The 17246-nt window shown below is 40.4% G+C and overlaps 2 protein-coding genes and 1 pseudogene across 2 annotated transcripts; 1 reads left to right on the top strand and 2 right to left on the bottom strand.

Annotated features, from left to right (window-relative positions):
• Positions 1–455: 455 nt before the first annotated feature.
• On the bottom strand, positions 456–5188 carry LOC114553002 (olfactory receptor 52J3-like; annotated as a pseudogene).
• A 3096-nt stretch (positions 5189–8284) lies between these two features.
• On the top strand, positions 8285–14427 carry LOC114553001 (olfactory receptor 10H5-like). The gene is made up of 3 exons (XM_028574094.1): positions 8285–8614; positions 8789–8863; positions 14401–14427. The coding sequence occupies exons 1-3, from the start codon at positions 8285–8287 to the stop codon at positions 14425–14427; spliced, it is 432 nt and encodes a 143-aa protein (XP_028429895.1).
• Positions 14428–16310: 1883 nt separating this feature from the next.
• Positions 16311–17246, bottom strand: LOC114553000 (olfactory receptor 11A1-like). Its single transcript, XM_028574093.1, has one exon. The coding sequence runs from the start codon at positions 17244–17246 to the stop codon at positions 16311–16313; it is 936 nt and encodes a 311-aa protein (XP_028429894.1).

The following is a 17246-nucleotide window of genomic DNA, read 5'->3' as shown; positions in this document are numbered from 1 at the left end:
CAACTGAGGAAAGGCTACCGACTTTGCTATTTCTACGGACTAGCTGCTTGCACACTTTCAATCCTGGCACACGACAATGTGACGTCATTGTTGTGTGACAGTTTGGGAACGGCGACTGTAAAGAGGTCTTTAGTGTTGCAGAAACACGCTGGCCGATCAGAGCAGACAGTTTTTTTTTGAGAGGGGGGACTTAAAGAGACAGGCGCTCCTAAAGAGCGTCTCATTCACAGGGTGAATCCAGGTAGAGCTGCCATGGGCAGTATGAGAAAGACAGTGTTTTTTGATCATTAAAGCCTGTAAACATGTTCTAGTACAAACACAAAATAGAAGTATAAACCTGAAAATGTTATACATTAGTTCCCCTTTAAATCAACATTATAGTATCTGGTTTTAATATGAAGGTTTTGCTTATTAAGTGGGTTCTTTGGTCAATGTAATTTATGTTTATTAGTTTTTCATGAATGTTGGTTTTGGATCTCTGGTTTGTGGGAGAAGTTGAGGATGATCCTGGCCCTGATCTGATGCAGGTTGATGCCGTAGATGATGGGGTTGATGAGGGGCGGTACCACCAGCAACTCTGTGGCCAGCAGGTTCTGCAGCACCTGTTACATGCCGCCGCCATAGTGAGAGTAGATGAAATCAAACACCTGCGAGCTGACGAAGATGAGCAGTGTGGCCAGGTGCAGCACACATGTCTGTATGACCTTCCTGCAGTTGGACGGCAACCTGAGCGAGGCTCCGACCAAGTGGGAGTAGGACACCAGGATGGGTCCGGTCTGCGAAGTGTGCGTAAAAATTAGCATGAAGCCGTAGGTGTTGTTACCGGTTGTGTCGGAGCATGAGAGCTTCACCACCTCCCAGTTGTTGCAGAAGATCTTGTTGATGTGGCGCCTACACAGCGGGAATCTGGTGGTCAGTGTGATACTTATAATCGTCTCCAGCAATGAGAAGCACCAGGTGAGCAGCAGCATCTGCGCCACCCTCTGCACCGGCATCAGCATCGGGTACTGCAGCAGCTTAGAGATGGCTAAGTAGCGGTCGTACGCCATGACGGTCAGACTGGTGAACTCACAGAAAACGTAACAATAAACCACTGTTGAGCAATGTGACAGTTATCGAGGCTTCGTATCACTTTTTCTTTTAAAGCCAACTCCCTTATGCCTTCCCCTCGATAACCCTCGCTTCTATGCCCTCTTCTGCCGTACAGCAACACCATTTACTGTCAGCGGAGTTATTTCAGATACTTCCCTGTATTTTAGTTAATTCTAGAGAGACTCACACACACCCATATTAAAGGGCCCTCGCCCCAGTCAAGAAATCCGTTGGCAAGGCAAGAGGCTTTGATTAAAACCCTAGACGTCCCCTACTCACAGGCGTTTAACCTTCTGTGTATGCAAAATGCCTCCCTGAGGGAATCTTTACCTCCAAATAATTTTAATTAAAGCTGCTGTAGGTAAGATTGTGAAGATCCAGGACTTTGCCAACAAATTTGAACATCGACAACTTCTCAGTCCCTCCCCCCTTTCTACTGCAGCCCCTCCCACACAAAGGAGTTTGACATGACCGGCATGTCAGACAACATTTTCAATAACTAAACACTAACACAATGTTTACTCACCAACCGTAAAACGATGCTAACTAGCAGGCTAGCGTTAGCCATTTCAGCATCATAACTGACCAACCACTGTGCTAATGTTACTATCATGCTCACCAACGTAGCTTTGTGGACTTTTGACTACTAATAACCAAGTGAAAGATAAATCATTCATGGTAATTATGTTACCTGTCGAGAAGAAATGTGGCTACGTCTGCATCGCTCTTCAGATCTTTAAAATCCCGCAGCTCACGCCTCCTCTGAAAAGCCACTCCAATATTCACCCGAGTTTTGGGAAACCTTTCTGCAGCTCGTGCACAGGGAGGGGGGAGGGGAGAACGCTCTTATATGCGTGTGCGTGCGCATGCATGAGCAGTGATTGACAGGCAGATAGAACCCCCCTTTGGCCCTGATTTGCCACGGGTTATGACTCACCACAGGCTGTTAAAGAGGAGTCCAAAACTGCCCCCGTAGGGGTGTCCCCTTCTCGTACAGACGGTTTTTTGGTTCCCTTGTCCAACACGGACACAGGTAATTTTATTTTAGTTGAAGCAAAAAGTTAACAAAAAGGCAAATAAGCTAAACAGAAATGAAATGAAAAATGCTCTAAGTCCCTAACAGACTGAGTTCAATGTAAAACTTTCTCAAAAGGCTCTTAAGCACAAAATGCCCCAAAAACCAAGAGCGAGGTTTTTTTCTTGGTCACCCAGTGAGGTGCCTCTCGGCCCTTCTTCCTGGTCCCCCAGTGACATACTCAGAACTGGACAGGCTCAATGAGTGTTCCCTCCAGATTACAGGCACTGAACCCTTGTGCTGTGAGCCTGGTGTCTGGTGCTGCCCTAAAACAGATGGAAAGATGTACTGAAGTACTTTCCACTTAACCAACTGCATTTCTCTAAAGCACACTATCTGTCCTGTTATAAACGCAATACAGATTAATATGTTTTCAAGCACCCACACAGATTAATATATTTTGAGCAACAATATAGTTTTAGCTGTTTTTGGGTTAATACACGTATAAAGCAGTAATATAGATTTAGCTGTTTTTTGGGGTTTTCAACTGAACCTCCGTTCAACACCACAAACATCTGAGTCAAACAGCCGGCCTATGTGATGCCGTTAGAGCCCTGAAGCATCTTCGGGTAGAAACTCTACTCTCCGCAGATACCGGGGGGGATTAAACCCAAGTAGGCAATGTTCAAAGCTTCCATTGCTGAAGCTGCAGCGAGGAGCTGTGGTCCAAAGATCTTAGGTGTTTCAAGGGGAGATAATTCAAGAACAAGGGGACACAGTTGACCTCAACTGAGGATGAAATTGGGTGCTGAGCAAACAGGGGTGAGGATCAGCTGGATATATTCTCATCTTCATCTTAAATTCATGTTTGAAGCTTTCATATATAGAGATATGTTGTTGTATTTGTGATCTCTCTTTTTTAATTTAATGTATTTCTTTTGAGTAATGTTTAACCACTGTATTGCCTGACACCATGTTGGGTTTTTATACACCATCAGGACCATAGTACGGCCTGTGGTATAGTATTGTACAGTATTTGTTGTTTGTACGTGCTGTCTGTGTTAATTTGTTTTTACTATGGCTGCAGCATGGGTTGAGTGCCCAAGACAAATTTCCCACGATGTGGGACAATAAAGTTAATCTTGATCTTGATCATATGTCAACACTTTGACTAACATAAGCTTGGACACCTAATATACACCATTACAAAAAATTACACCAACCAAATCTATCTTAAGGCCTCTTTACAGTCGCCGTTCCTAACCCAACCCGGTCTCACGCCAGGTCGTGTAATAGTCACATTATTTTGATTCATAAATTTGTGTACAGGTTACGATTTTGACGTTTTTTTCGTGTATATGCAACGACTTTTGAACGTGTACAGATCACGCTTTTCAAACCTGCTCTGGGGGACGCGACAACGGGGAAATGAAGCGCCACACGGCGGCCACAACAATGTGACGGGCTGCCACTCGTGACCAGCGCAGGGGCACACAACAACGGGGAAATGAAACACCGCACGGCGGCCAAAACAACGGGACAGGCCGCCACTCGCAAGCCGCTACTCGCAGGACACGATCCCCGGCCGCAGGGGCACACCACAACGGGGAAATGAAACACCACAACGGGGAAATGAAACACCACAACGGGGAAATGAAACGCCACAACGGGGAAATGAAACGCCACAATAACGAGACGGTTGGAGTTAGGAAAAAAAAAGAACGGGGAAAGGAACCGTCACACGCGGGACACGCCGACAAAGGAACTGCAACACGCGGGACGAAGGTACTGCCACACGCGGGGCGCGATCCCCGGTCTCTGGGGTGAAAGTCCTGTGTTTTCTGACCCATCCACCAACCCGACCAACCTCCCTAGGCGGACTTTCGCCTTAACTACTCGCTACCGTCAGCGTTCTGGGATCACGAAATATGCTTCCCATTAAAATGCATTGCTTTCAATTTCGTAATCGCCACACGAAAAAAAACGGCATTTACGTAACCTGTCCACGACTTAATAGATTACAATAACGTGACTATATTCTGTCCTAACCTGTTGCACGCCAAAATGACGTAGAACTCACTGGCGCGCCAGAAGTTAAAGTGTGCGACCAGAGGTCTCTAATTTTTTCAGTGGCGCACAACAAAGCAGAAACAGGAAGCATGGACGATTTCGAGGGGAACCGGATTCCAGGACTCTCAGAGTGACTGCAAGTTCAGGAGAAGACTGCAACTAGTGTCGCGACCACCTCGCGCAAGTATAAATAGTTACGGCGCTCCCATGATGTCACATTGTCATGTGACAGGTCGGGAACGGCGGGTATACCGCTCACTTTAGTCAGTCCAACCGGTACAGAAATGTTAGTAGATGTAGATTTGGTTAATCATAGAGGCTAGCAAAACAACAAAGGAAATAGGCACAGATCTAGGCTGCAACTAAACGATTATTAGCATTGTGGTTTAATCTGTTGATTATTTTCTTAATTAACCGGTTAGATGTTTTCTCTAAAAAAAAGTCATAAAAGGTGATCAGTGCTGCTCAAAAGTCCAAGATGATGTCCCCAAATGTCTTGTTTTGTCAAAGATATTGAGTTTCCTGTCACAGAGGAGTGAAGAAACTAGAAAATATTCATATCTAAGATGCAGGGAACAGGGAATCTTTTAACCATAAAACATGACTCAAAATGATTAATCGATTGTCAAAATAGTTGGCGGTTAATTTAACAGTTGACTATTTGAATAAACTTTGCAACTCTAGTCAGATCCTCCGTGTTTAAACATATTTCTTTAAAGGTTACCGTTGCGGCTGACAATGACACCAGAAATAAACAAGTTTGCAGATTTCATATCTCCGCATTTCAACTCTACGCCCATTTGTCTATATGGAAGTGATTGTTGTGTTAGCGCGATGTCATGGATATTTGGTTTATAATATGAAGCTTTAAACTTCTTACAAACAATCTAAAGGGATGCTAATTAATAAACTAACTTTACTTTGATCTGTAAGTGATGTAACCTCCGCAAGGTGTTAGGAGAAGTTACATCACTGCATCTCACTGATGAAGTCCCTCAGGTCAAAGGTCATTTCAGCCTGTCAACATGTTTGTCCTGAGGTCTCTTCACATTAGCCACAGTTTCCACTAATTCCCTCTGAAGCAAATTAAAATCAGAGCTGTTGACCAGTGAGACCAATCAGCACGGTCCTCAGAGACCGGCTGGTAATGACCTCCCATCAGACCACTCTGTCACAACACATACTGGATGATTAGTTAACAAACTCCTGAAGAAAGTGTGGCTGCATGATTATGGCCGAAATCCAATCCAACTTTCCAATCCAACTTTATTTGTTAAAGCACATTTAAAACAACCAGTATGACCAAAGTGCTGGACATTGACATGATTTAGGACAGATTATAAACACACGAGTAACAAAACAAACATTTTAAAACAAGTAACAAACTGGAAAATGAAAATGCAGAATACAACTCTCAAGCAGGTTTAAAGGCCAATGAATAAAAGTGAGTTTTAAGTCATGATTTAAAAATGTGAAGGCTGGGGGCCAATCTGACATGCAGAGGCAATTAATTCCACAGCCTTGAAATGATAACCACAATTATTTACCGCAAGTATTCATTGATTTTATGGATGAAATGTTTCTTTCAAACAAATAACTGAACGAATTGGCTAAAATAGATTTGGGTAATCATTTTTTTCCTATCAAAAATACAAATAATGAAATGTCACTGGCTACAGAAACCCCAAATTACACAAACTTGTAATTATAAAACAGTACAGAGTATTACTGACAACACTTTCAGAGATAAAGTAGGGAAGTGCCAGGATGTCCCAGGATGCTCTACATCACAATATTTCAATACTAATTCTTTAACACAAAGCAACACATGTTATATACATTTATATTTGAATAGTTATAGAATATAGTAAATAACACTCTCAGTGTAGTTTTGGTATAGGCCTACAGAATATCTAATCCCCATGTTCAGGTACAGCAAGTAGCCTGCACTCTCCCTGTCATGTTTTGTGCTGCAACTATCTTCAACCTGAATAAACAAATGATTTTAAAGATAGGTTATTAGCTATTATTGATGATATAATGTGTTGCAACCAACCACCAGGTCTTACCCAGTTCCACAATAGTAAATGCAAATATGAAAGACAAGGAAAAACACTCAACTTTTTGTTACATTTGGGGAATTATTTAGGCCCCTTCCCTGTTTGTTAGCACGTTTACAGTGTATCAGTGCATGCCTGATGTTTTCCCGTTTAATTTAATCCCATAGTCTTCATCCTTGCAGCAAAACCGAGCTCGCTACAACCTCTCATATACAACGGAGTGAAATCGCGGTCAACCCGCGATTAATTTCTAACGCGTTTAATGGTTCAAATAACCGAAATTATTAAATACGTTAAGTTTGACAGCACTAAATGGCACGATTATTTTCATAATCATTCACCTTCACATCGCGGCGAACACGCAACACAGTGTCACTCCAAGCGTGTCAAAAACCTACGCTTGGTCAGGTGCCTTTTGGCTGTTTTTACTGACACAAAAAGTCTCCTTTAGTATCTCAGTCAGACGCAGCCTATCTTTCAATGCTCTGGAGTCGGGACTCTTGGCGTCACTTTGTGACTCTGCGTAGGGACCGATTTAGCGTAATTTTTTCAATGTGCAGGGTGCAGGGATCGTGGGCAGATTTAAAGATGTGCATTTAAAGCGCTCATATTATGCTAATTTTCAGGTTCATAACTGTATTTTGAGGTTGTACCAGAATAGGTTTACATGGTTTAATTTTCAAAAAACACCATATTTTTGTTGTACTGCACATTGCTGCAGCTCTTCTTTTCACCCTGTGTTCAGGTCTCTGTTTTAGCTACAGAGTGAGACATCGGATGTTTTTTTACCATCTTTCTTTAGCTTTTATATGCTAGCGGTAGCATGCTAGTGGTAACATGCTAGCGGTAGCATGCTAGCGGTAGCATGCTAGCGGTTAGCCACCTCGTCTCGGCTACATACGTAGAAAGCCGCGCAGATTTTGAACAGCTCACCCGGAGACTGAAGGCAGGACACATTCAGAAACCGTATCTCACTCAAAACAGCTCAACACTCAAAAGTTTGTATGTGTGTGGAAGCACCAGAGACACAAAATAACAACCCAAATCCCAGAAAAAGTGTTTTTGTGTGTTTTTTTCATAATATGGGCACTTTATGACACATGGGACAAAACAGGACATGAACCCCAGTCTCTTGGATGAAAGTCCTGTGTTGTTTGACCCTTCATATACATTTAATTGAAAATGCAAATGTTTAGAGCAACTGACATTTAACCAAAAGCCTAAATGTCTTTAATGCGTCACTGCAAAAACAGTCTCACGTTGTAGATGTGCGAAACATTTTCCTGTATTAACATTTCTTTTTACCATTGATCATTAATGAGCAGCAACCAGAGGGTCCGTTGAGAATGACTTCAGTCATCAGTCGTAAACGTTTAAAAGGAGAAGCAGCTTTTCAGCTCAGCTCAGTAGGAATTCACCTAATAGTCTTAAACTGTTTTGAAGTTTCTTGCCTAAGCTTTATTTTGACTTTAAATAAGCTACTGTTAAGTTTAGTGAATTTGTAACAACTGTGTTTTCTATAATACATTTATTTACAGTAAGATTTTGTGTTTACCTTGTTAAATCTTTACAAAATTGTGGAAGAGAAAGACATTGTAACCTTGTTAGAGGCCTCAGAGTTCTTCACTCTTGGTAAGTAATATTTGAGATGACTGACTGATTGTTTATGGTTGACTGTTTGGACTCCAAGGTGGCATGATTATAGGTGATTTTATGTGACCCACTGTGGAAGGCTGATTGATTGCATTGTTACTTGAAATCTTTGGTATATCTTTGTCCATGTGAATGTATTCTAAAGCTTTTCTGATCTGATTTATAATGTAATGAACTTATTTATATTTAAGTAAGTACAACTGAGGCTCACTGAGTTATTCTTTTATTTGTGTAGATTCAACCAAGTGAGGAACAAAGTACCTGTTTCTGTGGTTGATGTTTTGGTAGGACATAGCATCCAAAAGAAAAGTTAAACTTTTCCAAATTTCTATCACACAAAGTTAATCAGTTTGTGCGTTGAACATTTGGGTTATTAATTGCTTTGCAAGTACAAATGAGGATCATGATGAACTCTACTCAGGTTTCATATTTCACACTTGCTACCTACTTTGACACCGGGGTTTTCAAATATTTATATTTCTTGATTATTTTGTCTTTGTATGTTTTCATAGTTTGTGCCAATCTGTTGCTGATTGTGGTTATCTGTATGAACAGGAGCTTACATGAACCTATGTACCTTTTTCTGTGCAGCCTGTTTGTAAATGAACTGTATGGTAGTACAGGGTTGTTTCCATTCCTTCTGGTTCAGATCCTCTCTGACATTCACACTGTTTCTGCTCCCTTCTGTTTACTGCAGATGTTCTGTGTGTATACTTATGGCAGTGTAGAGTTTACTAACTTAGCCGTTATTTCTTATGACAGATATCTTGCTATCTGTTATCCTCTGCAATATCACGTACATATGACATCTAAGAAGGTTGTTGTGCTTATTGCTGTGACATGGACTCTTCCTTTTTTTGCTGTTTTTGTCACAACATTATTGAGTGCCTCCTTACAGCTGTGTGGGAACATCATTAATATAGTTTACTGTGATAACTATTCCATCATGAAATTGGCTTGCTATGAAACAAGAGTTAATAATGTCTATGAACTTGTTGCTGCTTCTCTAACAGTCTGTGTTCCTGTATCTGTAATCTTTTACACTTACATTAAGATCCTTAAAGTGTGTTTTTCTGGTTCTAAACAGACCAGACAGAAAGCTGTCAGTACCTGCACACCTCACCTCGCTTCTCTACTCAACTTTTTCTTTGGTTCTTTCTTTGAAATATTACAGAGCAGGTTTGATATGAGCAGTGTACCCAACGTGTTACGAATATTTTTGTCATTGTATTTTCTGACGTGCCAACCGATCTTTAACCCTGTAATGTACGGCCTCAACATGTCCAAAATACGCATCATGTGTCAAAGTCTGCTTTCAAGTTCTGTGTTGGGAGGTTGCTGTAACTTGTTTCGTTCAGGAACTGGCACGGTATCGTGATCGAACATTTTTATACAAGATCCAGCCCAACTGAAGAGGTACATGAGTCACGACATTAGAATGTAATTTGGGGGTGACCTCTAGCTCACCCAGTAAGATCCTTCCCCCCATGTTGGCTGAGTCCTGCAGCAGCGCAGGGTTCAAATCCGACCTGCAGCCCTTTGCTGCGTGTCATCCCCCATCTCTCTCTCCTTTTCATATCTATCCACTTTGAATAAAGGGAAAAGCCCCAGAAAAATTATCTTAAAAAAAAAAGAATTTAATTTGAAGTTGTCTTTGAAATGCTTTTTTTTAAATGTTTGCTTTATTTGTTACATTTATATTGTCTTCACTTCATCTGAGAGACATGGTGTAGATGTTTTTGTTATTAAGTGGAATAGCAGCTAGATGCAAACAACTAAGAGCAAATCAGAAATGCAAAAGACATCTTCTATAAAGACATTTTAGAGTCAGTAACTGCATTTGTTAAAGACATGTTAGCGTCACTAACTGTGCATGGGCGGTTCAGGTGAATACTAATGAGGTAAACACTTAACCTTGTAGTCTTGAACATATTGAGCAGGTTTAATTTGTACAATGGTCCTCAACATGTCCAAAATATGCATTGTGTGTAAACGTATGCTTTCAAGTTATGTTGGAAAGTTAAACAAATTAAAAAAAACAAAGTATGGTGGTGGACTGGTAGCTGGAGCCAGTTTACCTCCTGGGCACTGCCAAGGTGCTCTTGAGCAAGGCATCAAACCCCCAACTGCTCGGGGTGCCTGTCCATCGGCAGCTCCCTCACTCTGACATCTCTCCATTAGTGCATGTAGAGGTACTGAGCATGTGTGTGTAATTCAGACCTGTGTGTAATAACAACAGAGTGAAAACATTGTAATTTCCTTTAAAGATAAAGAATAAAGTATAAATTATTATTATTATTAAAAGGTAGAACCATGCAGATGGTTTAATTTGTACAGTGGGCCTCAACATGTCCAAAATACCCATTGTGTGTAAAAGTATGCTTTCAAATAAACAAATAAAATTTTTTTTTGCCCTTGGCTCAATGAGTGTCGACAGTAATAATTTCTTTAGTTAACATTAGGTAGGATATTTATCATGCAGATGCCCACACAAAGTTGATCCAGTCAGTGAAAGGGGATATCCTTATGCCTATTATTGTTTATGCTCACATTGTTATGTTTTAATTTGGGCTGTGAATCGAATAAAATATATAATCGTGATGAATCACATGATGTCCATATATTAAAACAATAGTTGAAAAAGTGCCTTGAAAGAGGAAACAAAAGCACATACAAATCAATACACATATACACGTCATTGTAAAAGTGACAGCAGAAGTTAGGGCAATGGTGGTCTAGAGGTTAGAGAAGCGTGCTTGGGACTGAGCGGTCACCGGTTAAATCCCCAGACTGGCAGGATAAAATCAGTTTGGGGAAAGTGAAAAAGCAGTGCTTCAAACCGCTACAGTGGAGCTGCTCAGACATAAAGTGAATATTGCACTTGAAACATCTCAGCATATTTGATGAAGCTGATGTACTTGCATCATCCTTGCAAGTTTGGTTGTACTTATTGTAAGTCACTTTGTATAAACACATCAGCAAAGTAAATGTAATGCAGTGTTTCCCCTTTTTTTGTTGCCAAAAATAACAACAAATATTTATTCAGCGATGTGGCGCCGTGGGTCGCCCGTCCGTGAACTAGGCAGCTATCTGTGGTTAGTCCTGGTTAGATACCTCACACAAGACTCTACGTCATACAGTTCATTAGCTGTGAAAGGGGGTGTGGCTAAAGCATAGGGGGCGGGCCAAACATGACCAATGAAAACAGAACTCTCTGTTGAGATCAATGATACCTCACACAATAATGTACAAGAAACGGGTCAATAGTTATTAAAAGATGTGTGGCTTGATCATATGGGGCTGGGCAAACCGTCACCAATTAAAAAGGAAGTTTTTGCTGAGTTCAATGATACCTCACACTAGGGTATACCTTAAACGGTTCAGATGCTATGAAAGTGGGCATGGCTTAAGCATAGGGGGTGGGTCAAACCATCACCAATGAATAAGGAACTCTCTGCTGAGTTCAATGACATCTCACACAAGACTCTACCTTAAAATGTTATGAAAGTGGGCGTGGCCTGAGTATGTGGGCGTGGTTAAAGTATAGGGTTCGGCTCAGTATCACACGTAGACCACACATTATAAGTTTCGGGTAAATCAGTTGGATGAAATTTGTCATATAAGGATGATTTCCTGTTGCCAGCGGGGAGCGCTATGACCAAAAGTCAATATTGGCCTGTACATGTCCTCAAGCCACCATGATTTAGATGCCATCCTGATCCAAGGAAACATGCTGTGCGAAACAAAAACATTAGGTCTCCAGGGAATAAGCTCCCCAGAGCTAGGTTAGTACCAAGCATTTCTGGGACATGGATACACACAGTTGGAAAGAGAGAGGAGAGAGAAGCTCAGTGTGTCAAAGGAGGTACCCCGGCAGTATAAAACTATAATCGCATTATAGTATTATAGTATTAAAGGTACAAATGGAAGAGGAAGTTGCACCACACAGAGGCCCCAACCCTAGTGTGTGTGTGTGTGTGTGTGTGTGTGTAATGATAACAGTTTCTGCCTAGAAACAAGGAGACCCCCCTGTGAGGGGAGGATAAAAGCTTCAGACGAGATCTTGGTGGACCAGGCCCCAACGTTAGGTCTGTTGCTAGGGAAACTTAGTCTCTGTTTTGTGAACCCACAGCTGTGTTGTAACTCTCATGCTGGACTCAGTAAACTTGGCTGACTGAACTCATCGTCTCTGATTGATCCTTGTGTGTGGTGAACGTAAGTCCAATAAAAGAAGGCGCATGAATTAAATAACAGGAGCCTGATTAGTCTTAGGACCTTTTCGGACAATTCCCACTACAACCATTGGCGCTCTTAATGCTCCATTATCTCACAGCGCTGCAGTCAGGCTGCTGCTCTGCCCTGTGCGTTCCATACAAACGCTAAAAGTTGATTTAGCAAGTATCGGTATTTTACAGAACAGGATGGAACAACAAAGCATTACACTGAACAATTTTACAATATGTTGAATATATGATTCCTATAGTTTACTGTGACAACTATTCCATCATAAAATTGGCTTGCTATGACACAAGAGTTAATAATTTGTATGAACTCATTGCTGCTTCTCTAACATTCTGTGTTCCTTTATCTGTAATCTTTTACACTTACACTAAGATCCTTAAAGTGTGTTTTTCTGGTTCCAAACAGTCCAGACAGAAAGCTGTCAGTACCTGCACACCTCACCTCGCTTCTCTGCTCAACTTTTCTTTCGGTGTTTGCTTTGAAATATTACAGAGCAGATATGATACAAAGAGTGTGCACAGTGTACTGAAAACTGTTTTATCATTGTACTATCTGACATGCCAGCCGCTCTTTAACCCTGTGATGTACGGACTGAAAATGTCCAAAATTTATGTCATATGTAAACGTCTGTTGTTAAAGTGTAAATCAGTAGAGAGATGTGATCAGGTTAACTGACAAAAATAAAGAGATACCTCTGGCTTCACGAGTGTCGACATCTATCTTTGTGTATGAATATTACCATACATTAATGTTATTGGAGGTTTCCTGAAATTAAATCAGTTAATTCTAATTTCTTTGAAAGAACAAAATAAAGAATAATTTATAATCCATTGGAAACTGACCTTAGCTATGTTAGTCTTATTTAACCAAATCTGTTGTCTACTATAGTTGGTGTTTAACTGCAGAGGTCTTTCAAGGAACTGATGTTTGATTAAAGTGCTGCAGAGAAACATCACAGCAACATTTTGTGTGTTTTCAAAATTAAAGGGAGTCATTTTTAACATGTCTGAAGCTTCTGAGTCATCCACGTTATACAGTAGTTATCCAAGGAAGGTTTGCAGCTGGATGTGGTTCAGTGTTTCCTCTACGTTGACTGCTTTAGCCTGGCAGGGAGGGTGTCAGCATGGGGGGGCTGTCAACACCACATCAAATCCCGTTCGCATCACTTTAAAATCCCCATGAACCACTCTTCACATCAGCATGAATTGGATCCACCACACAGCTCTTATTTAAAAAGAATGGAACACTATACACTATTCACTAACATATTATCATGTTTTGATTCATAATGTAATTAACAGAAAAAGGACATTTAGAAACACTGTAGTTTCTACTTGGCTGAAAGTCTTGCAAAACTAAAGGGAACTCAGGTTAGTTCTGCTCTTAGAGTTCATGCTGTCATTTACTGGTCAATGTCGCTACCTAGTGGCGAGGAGTGCAAATTACTTTTACACTGCTGGAGGCCATCTTTCTTAGCTGTAACTACATATACGCATCTTAACATAACAAAAATAATGAATAGACAAGAAACTAAAGTGTATGGGTGAGTCCTTTGAATATCATATATATTTAATATTAACATTAACCTCATAAACCTGGTGCCACACCTTCCAATACACACAGACATAGTAAATAAAGCCCTCATATAGGGCCTCTCTGGCTGAACTCGATCACCCAAATGACTCGATGTGGTTGCACAAGCTAGCTGTCAGTCAAAGTGCCCCCTATCAAATATGGCAGCCGGCTAACATGAAGACATCAGTTTTTGTTACAAAAAGATGACTAAATACAGTAAATAGCCAGTCAATTCAATTCAATTGTATTCATAGTATCAAATCATAACAAGAGTTATCTCGAGACACTTTATAGATAGAGTAGGTCTAGATCACACTCTTTAATTAACAAAGACCCAACAATTCCAGTAATTCACCCAAGAGGAATTACTATCGCTCTGGAGTTATTGTGCAAAGTCTCCGAAAAGTCACCGTCTTCTCGGCCAGATTACTAAACTTCTGGAAGGGCTACAAAAGACTCTTTAGAACGGTCTAGCTGTCGGCTAAAGAGGTACAGCTCCGGGGAGACAATGGGTCCAAAGGGTTGCGAAGCAAACAGAACATACGCAAGTTGATTTTTGGATTCATTATCATTTATTTATGTTACAGAGACACTGTAATTTCATGATGGATTAAAAAAGCTTCTGGATGGCCTACAATTGTCAGAGGACCTTGTTGAAATGCCAAATTTCTCAGTATGTTTCTCCTGTTGCAGGCAACAGTGCTGACCTACATGTGCTAGGGTTAACGGATGTTCTCTGGTCCAGCTCAGATTAAAACACAAAAACACGTTAGCATGGTGCTCAATGTTTTACTAACAGCTTGTTGCAAAAGAGCTGTGTTAGGCATTGACAAAGTGGTTAAAAGTACTTCAGGTGACCTCAGATGCACAGAAAGTTAAGCTTAAGTCATAAAAATAGTTTAGGCTTTCATGGAATAGAGGTGCATTGTTTGAAGGTTGCGAGAACGGAAGACGAAGTTGCGCCACACAGAGGCTCCAACCTTGGTGTGTGTGTGTGCCTGTGTGTGTGTCTGTCTAAAAAACAAGAAGACACCCCTTTGTGAGGATAGGATAAAAGCTTGAGGGAGAGAACAGATCTGGGTTCATAATGTAGACGAGATCTTGGTGGACCAGCTCTGACTTAATGTCTGTTACCAGGGAAACTTAGATGCTGTTTTTGAATTCACAGCTGTGTTTGTAACTCTTATGCTATACTCAGTAAATTTGCTTATTGCTCTTAACTCTTCGTCTCAGATTGATCCTTGTGTTCTGGTAAACTTAAGTCTGATTAAAAAAGGCGTGGGAATTAATAAATTCGAGTCAGATTTGACAGGCCTTAGGGCCTTATTTCAGACAAATTCCGCCAACATTACTGAGCCTGGTTGTAACTGTTTCCACTGACTTTAGCAGTTTAGATTACAAACATGACTGTCCTGCTGTTAAAGACGTGGACTAACCACAGCTGCCTCGTTCACGGCACCCCATCACTAAATGAGTAAAGGGGAAATAAAAATGAGAATTTGTTGTTATTTTTGGCATAACATTACATTTACTTTGCTGATGCGTATATCCAAAGTGACTTACAATAAGTGCATTCAACCATGCAGATACAACCCAAACTTGCAAGAATGATGCCAGTACATCAGCTTCAGCAAATATGCTAAAATCCTTCATGTGCTGGAAAGCTAAAGTTTTAGGATTTTAGATCGTGAGCCTTTGCTTCATATGAATAAAACAAGGATTGTCGAAATTAATGCGATAACAGTGCAAATTCATTACAGCGCCAGTCATTTTCTTTGATGCGTGATTAATGCATGTGCGTTCTGTGATTTGGGTCTCGGCCTGCGCTGTAGTTTGTGAAATCAGGAAGGGATGCAGCATTGACGTCGTGGGTGGCGAGCAGAAACAGAGCTCCTCGAGCAGGAATGGAGAAAGAAAAAGGCTCTTTTGAATGGCAAGTTGAGTTTCAAAGCCCTTCCAGATTGTTCTCTCCACAAGACTAAAGTTATTTGCTTGTCACTTTGCAATCACTTCTTATAACACATTTTAATAGGCTTGTTTTTGTGTGATCGGGTCTATGTTATCGTCGTTGACAGCCCTAATAAGAACATAACGATGTGAACTAGAGTATATCCCCTTTCTCTGACTGGATCAACTTTGTGTGGACATCTGCATGATAAATGTCCTACCTTTTAATACAATATGTTCACTAAAGAAATGATTACTGTCGACACTATTGAGCCAAGGGCAAACATATAACAATGTAATTTCCCATTTTTGGGATCAATATCTATCTATCTATCTATCTATCTATCTATCTATCTATCTATCTACCTATTCTAATTTCTTGACTCATTTAACTTTTCAGGAATAACGTTCAAAACCAAATTACCTTTATTGTGAATTTGTACGGAAACGTAGTGGTGCCACGCATGAAAAAGAAAAAAGGTATCAATATCATGTGATTACATTACAACAAGATATTTTGAAGTTATTACAACATAAAAATGTATTAAGTTATAACAAGAAATGTTCTTTCTATTACAATATTCATCACGTTATTACATGATACCTTTTCTAAACCAAATTGTAGGAAATCCAGTTTTGAACAAAAACAAAATACATCAACCTCCCAACACAGAACTGGACAGCAGACTTTGACACTTGATGCGGATTTTGGACATGTTGAGGCCGTAAATTACAGGATTAAAGATCGGTTGGCATGTCGGAAAATACAATGACAACAATATTCGTAACATGTTGGGTACACTGCTCATATCAAACCTACTTTGTAATATTTCAAAGGAAACCCCAAAAGAAAAGTTGAGCAGAGAAGCGAGGTGAGGTGTGCAGGTACTGACAGCTTTCTGTCTGGTCTGTTTAGAACCAAAAAAACACACTTTAAGGATCTTAATGTAAGTGTAAAAAATTACAGTTATAGGAACACAAACTGTTAAAGAAGCGGCAATGAGTTCATAGACATTATTAACTCTTGTTTCATAGCAAGCCAATTTTATGATGGAATAGTTGTCACAGTAAACTGTACTAATGATGTTCCCACACAGCTGTAAGGAGGCACTCAATGATGTTGTGACAAAAACAGCAAAAAACGGAAGAGACCATGTCACAGCAATAAGCACAACGACCTTATTAGATGTCATATGTAAGTGATATTGCAGTGGATAACAGATAGCAAGATATCTGTCATAAGAAATGACGGCTAAGTTAGTAAACTCTACACTGCCATAAGTATACACACAGAACATCTGCAGGAAACAGAAGGGAGCAGAAACAGTGTGAATGTCAGAGAGGATCTGAACCAGAAGGAATGGAAACAACCCTGTACTACCATACAGTTCATTTACAAACAGGCTGCACAGAAAAAGGTACATAGGTTCATGTAAGCTTCTGTTCATAGAGATAACCACAATCAGTAAAAGATTGGCACAAACTATGAAAACATACAACGACAAAATGAGCAAGAAATATAAATATTTAAACATCTCAGTGTCAAAGTAAGCAGCAAGTGTGAAATATGAAACATATGAAGAGTTCATCAT

This window comes from Perca flavescens, chromosome 3, assembly GCF_004354835.1.
Source record: "Perca flavescens isolate YP-PL-M2 chromosome 3, PFLA_1.0, whole genome shotgun sequence".
Taxonomy (NCBI): Eukaryota; Metazoa; Chordata; class Actinopteri; order Perciformes; family Percidae; genus Perca; species Perca flavescens.
This window is presented reverse-complemented; position numbering and strand designations above follow the sequence as displayed.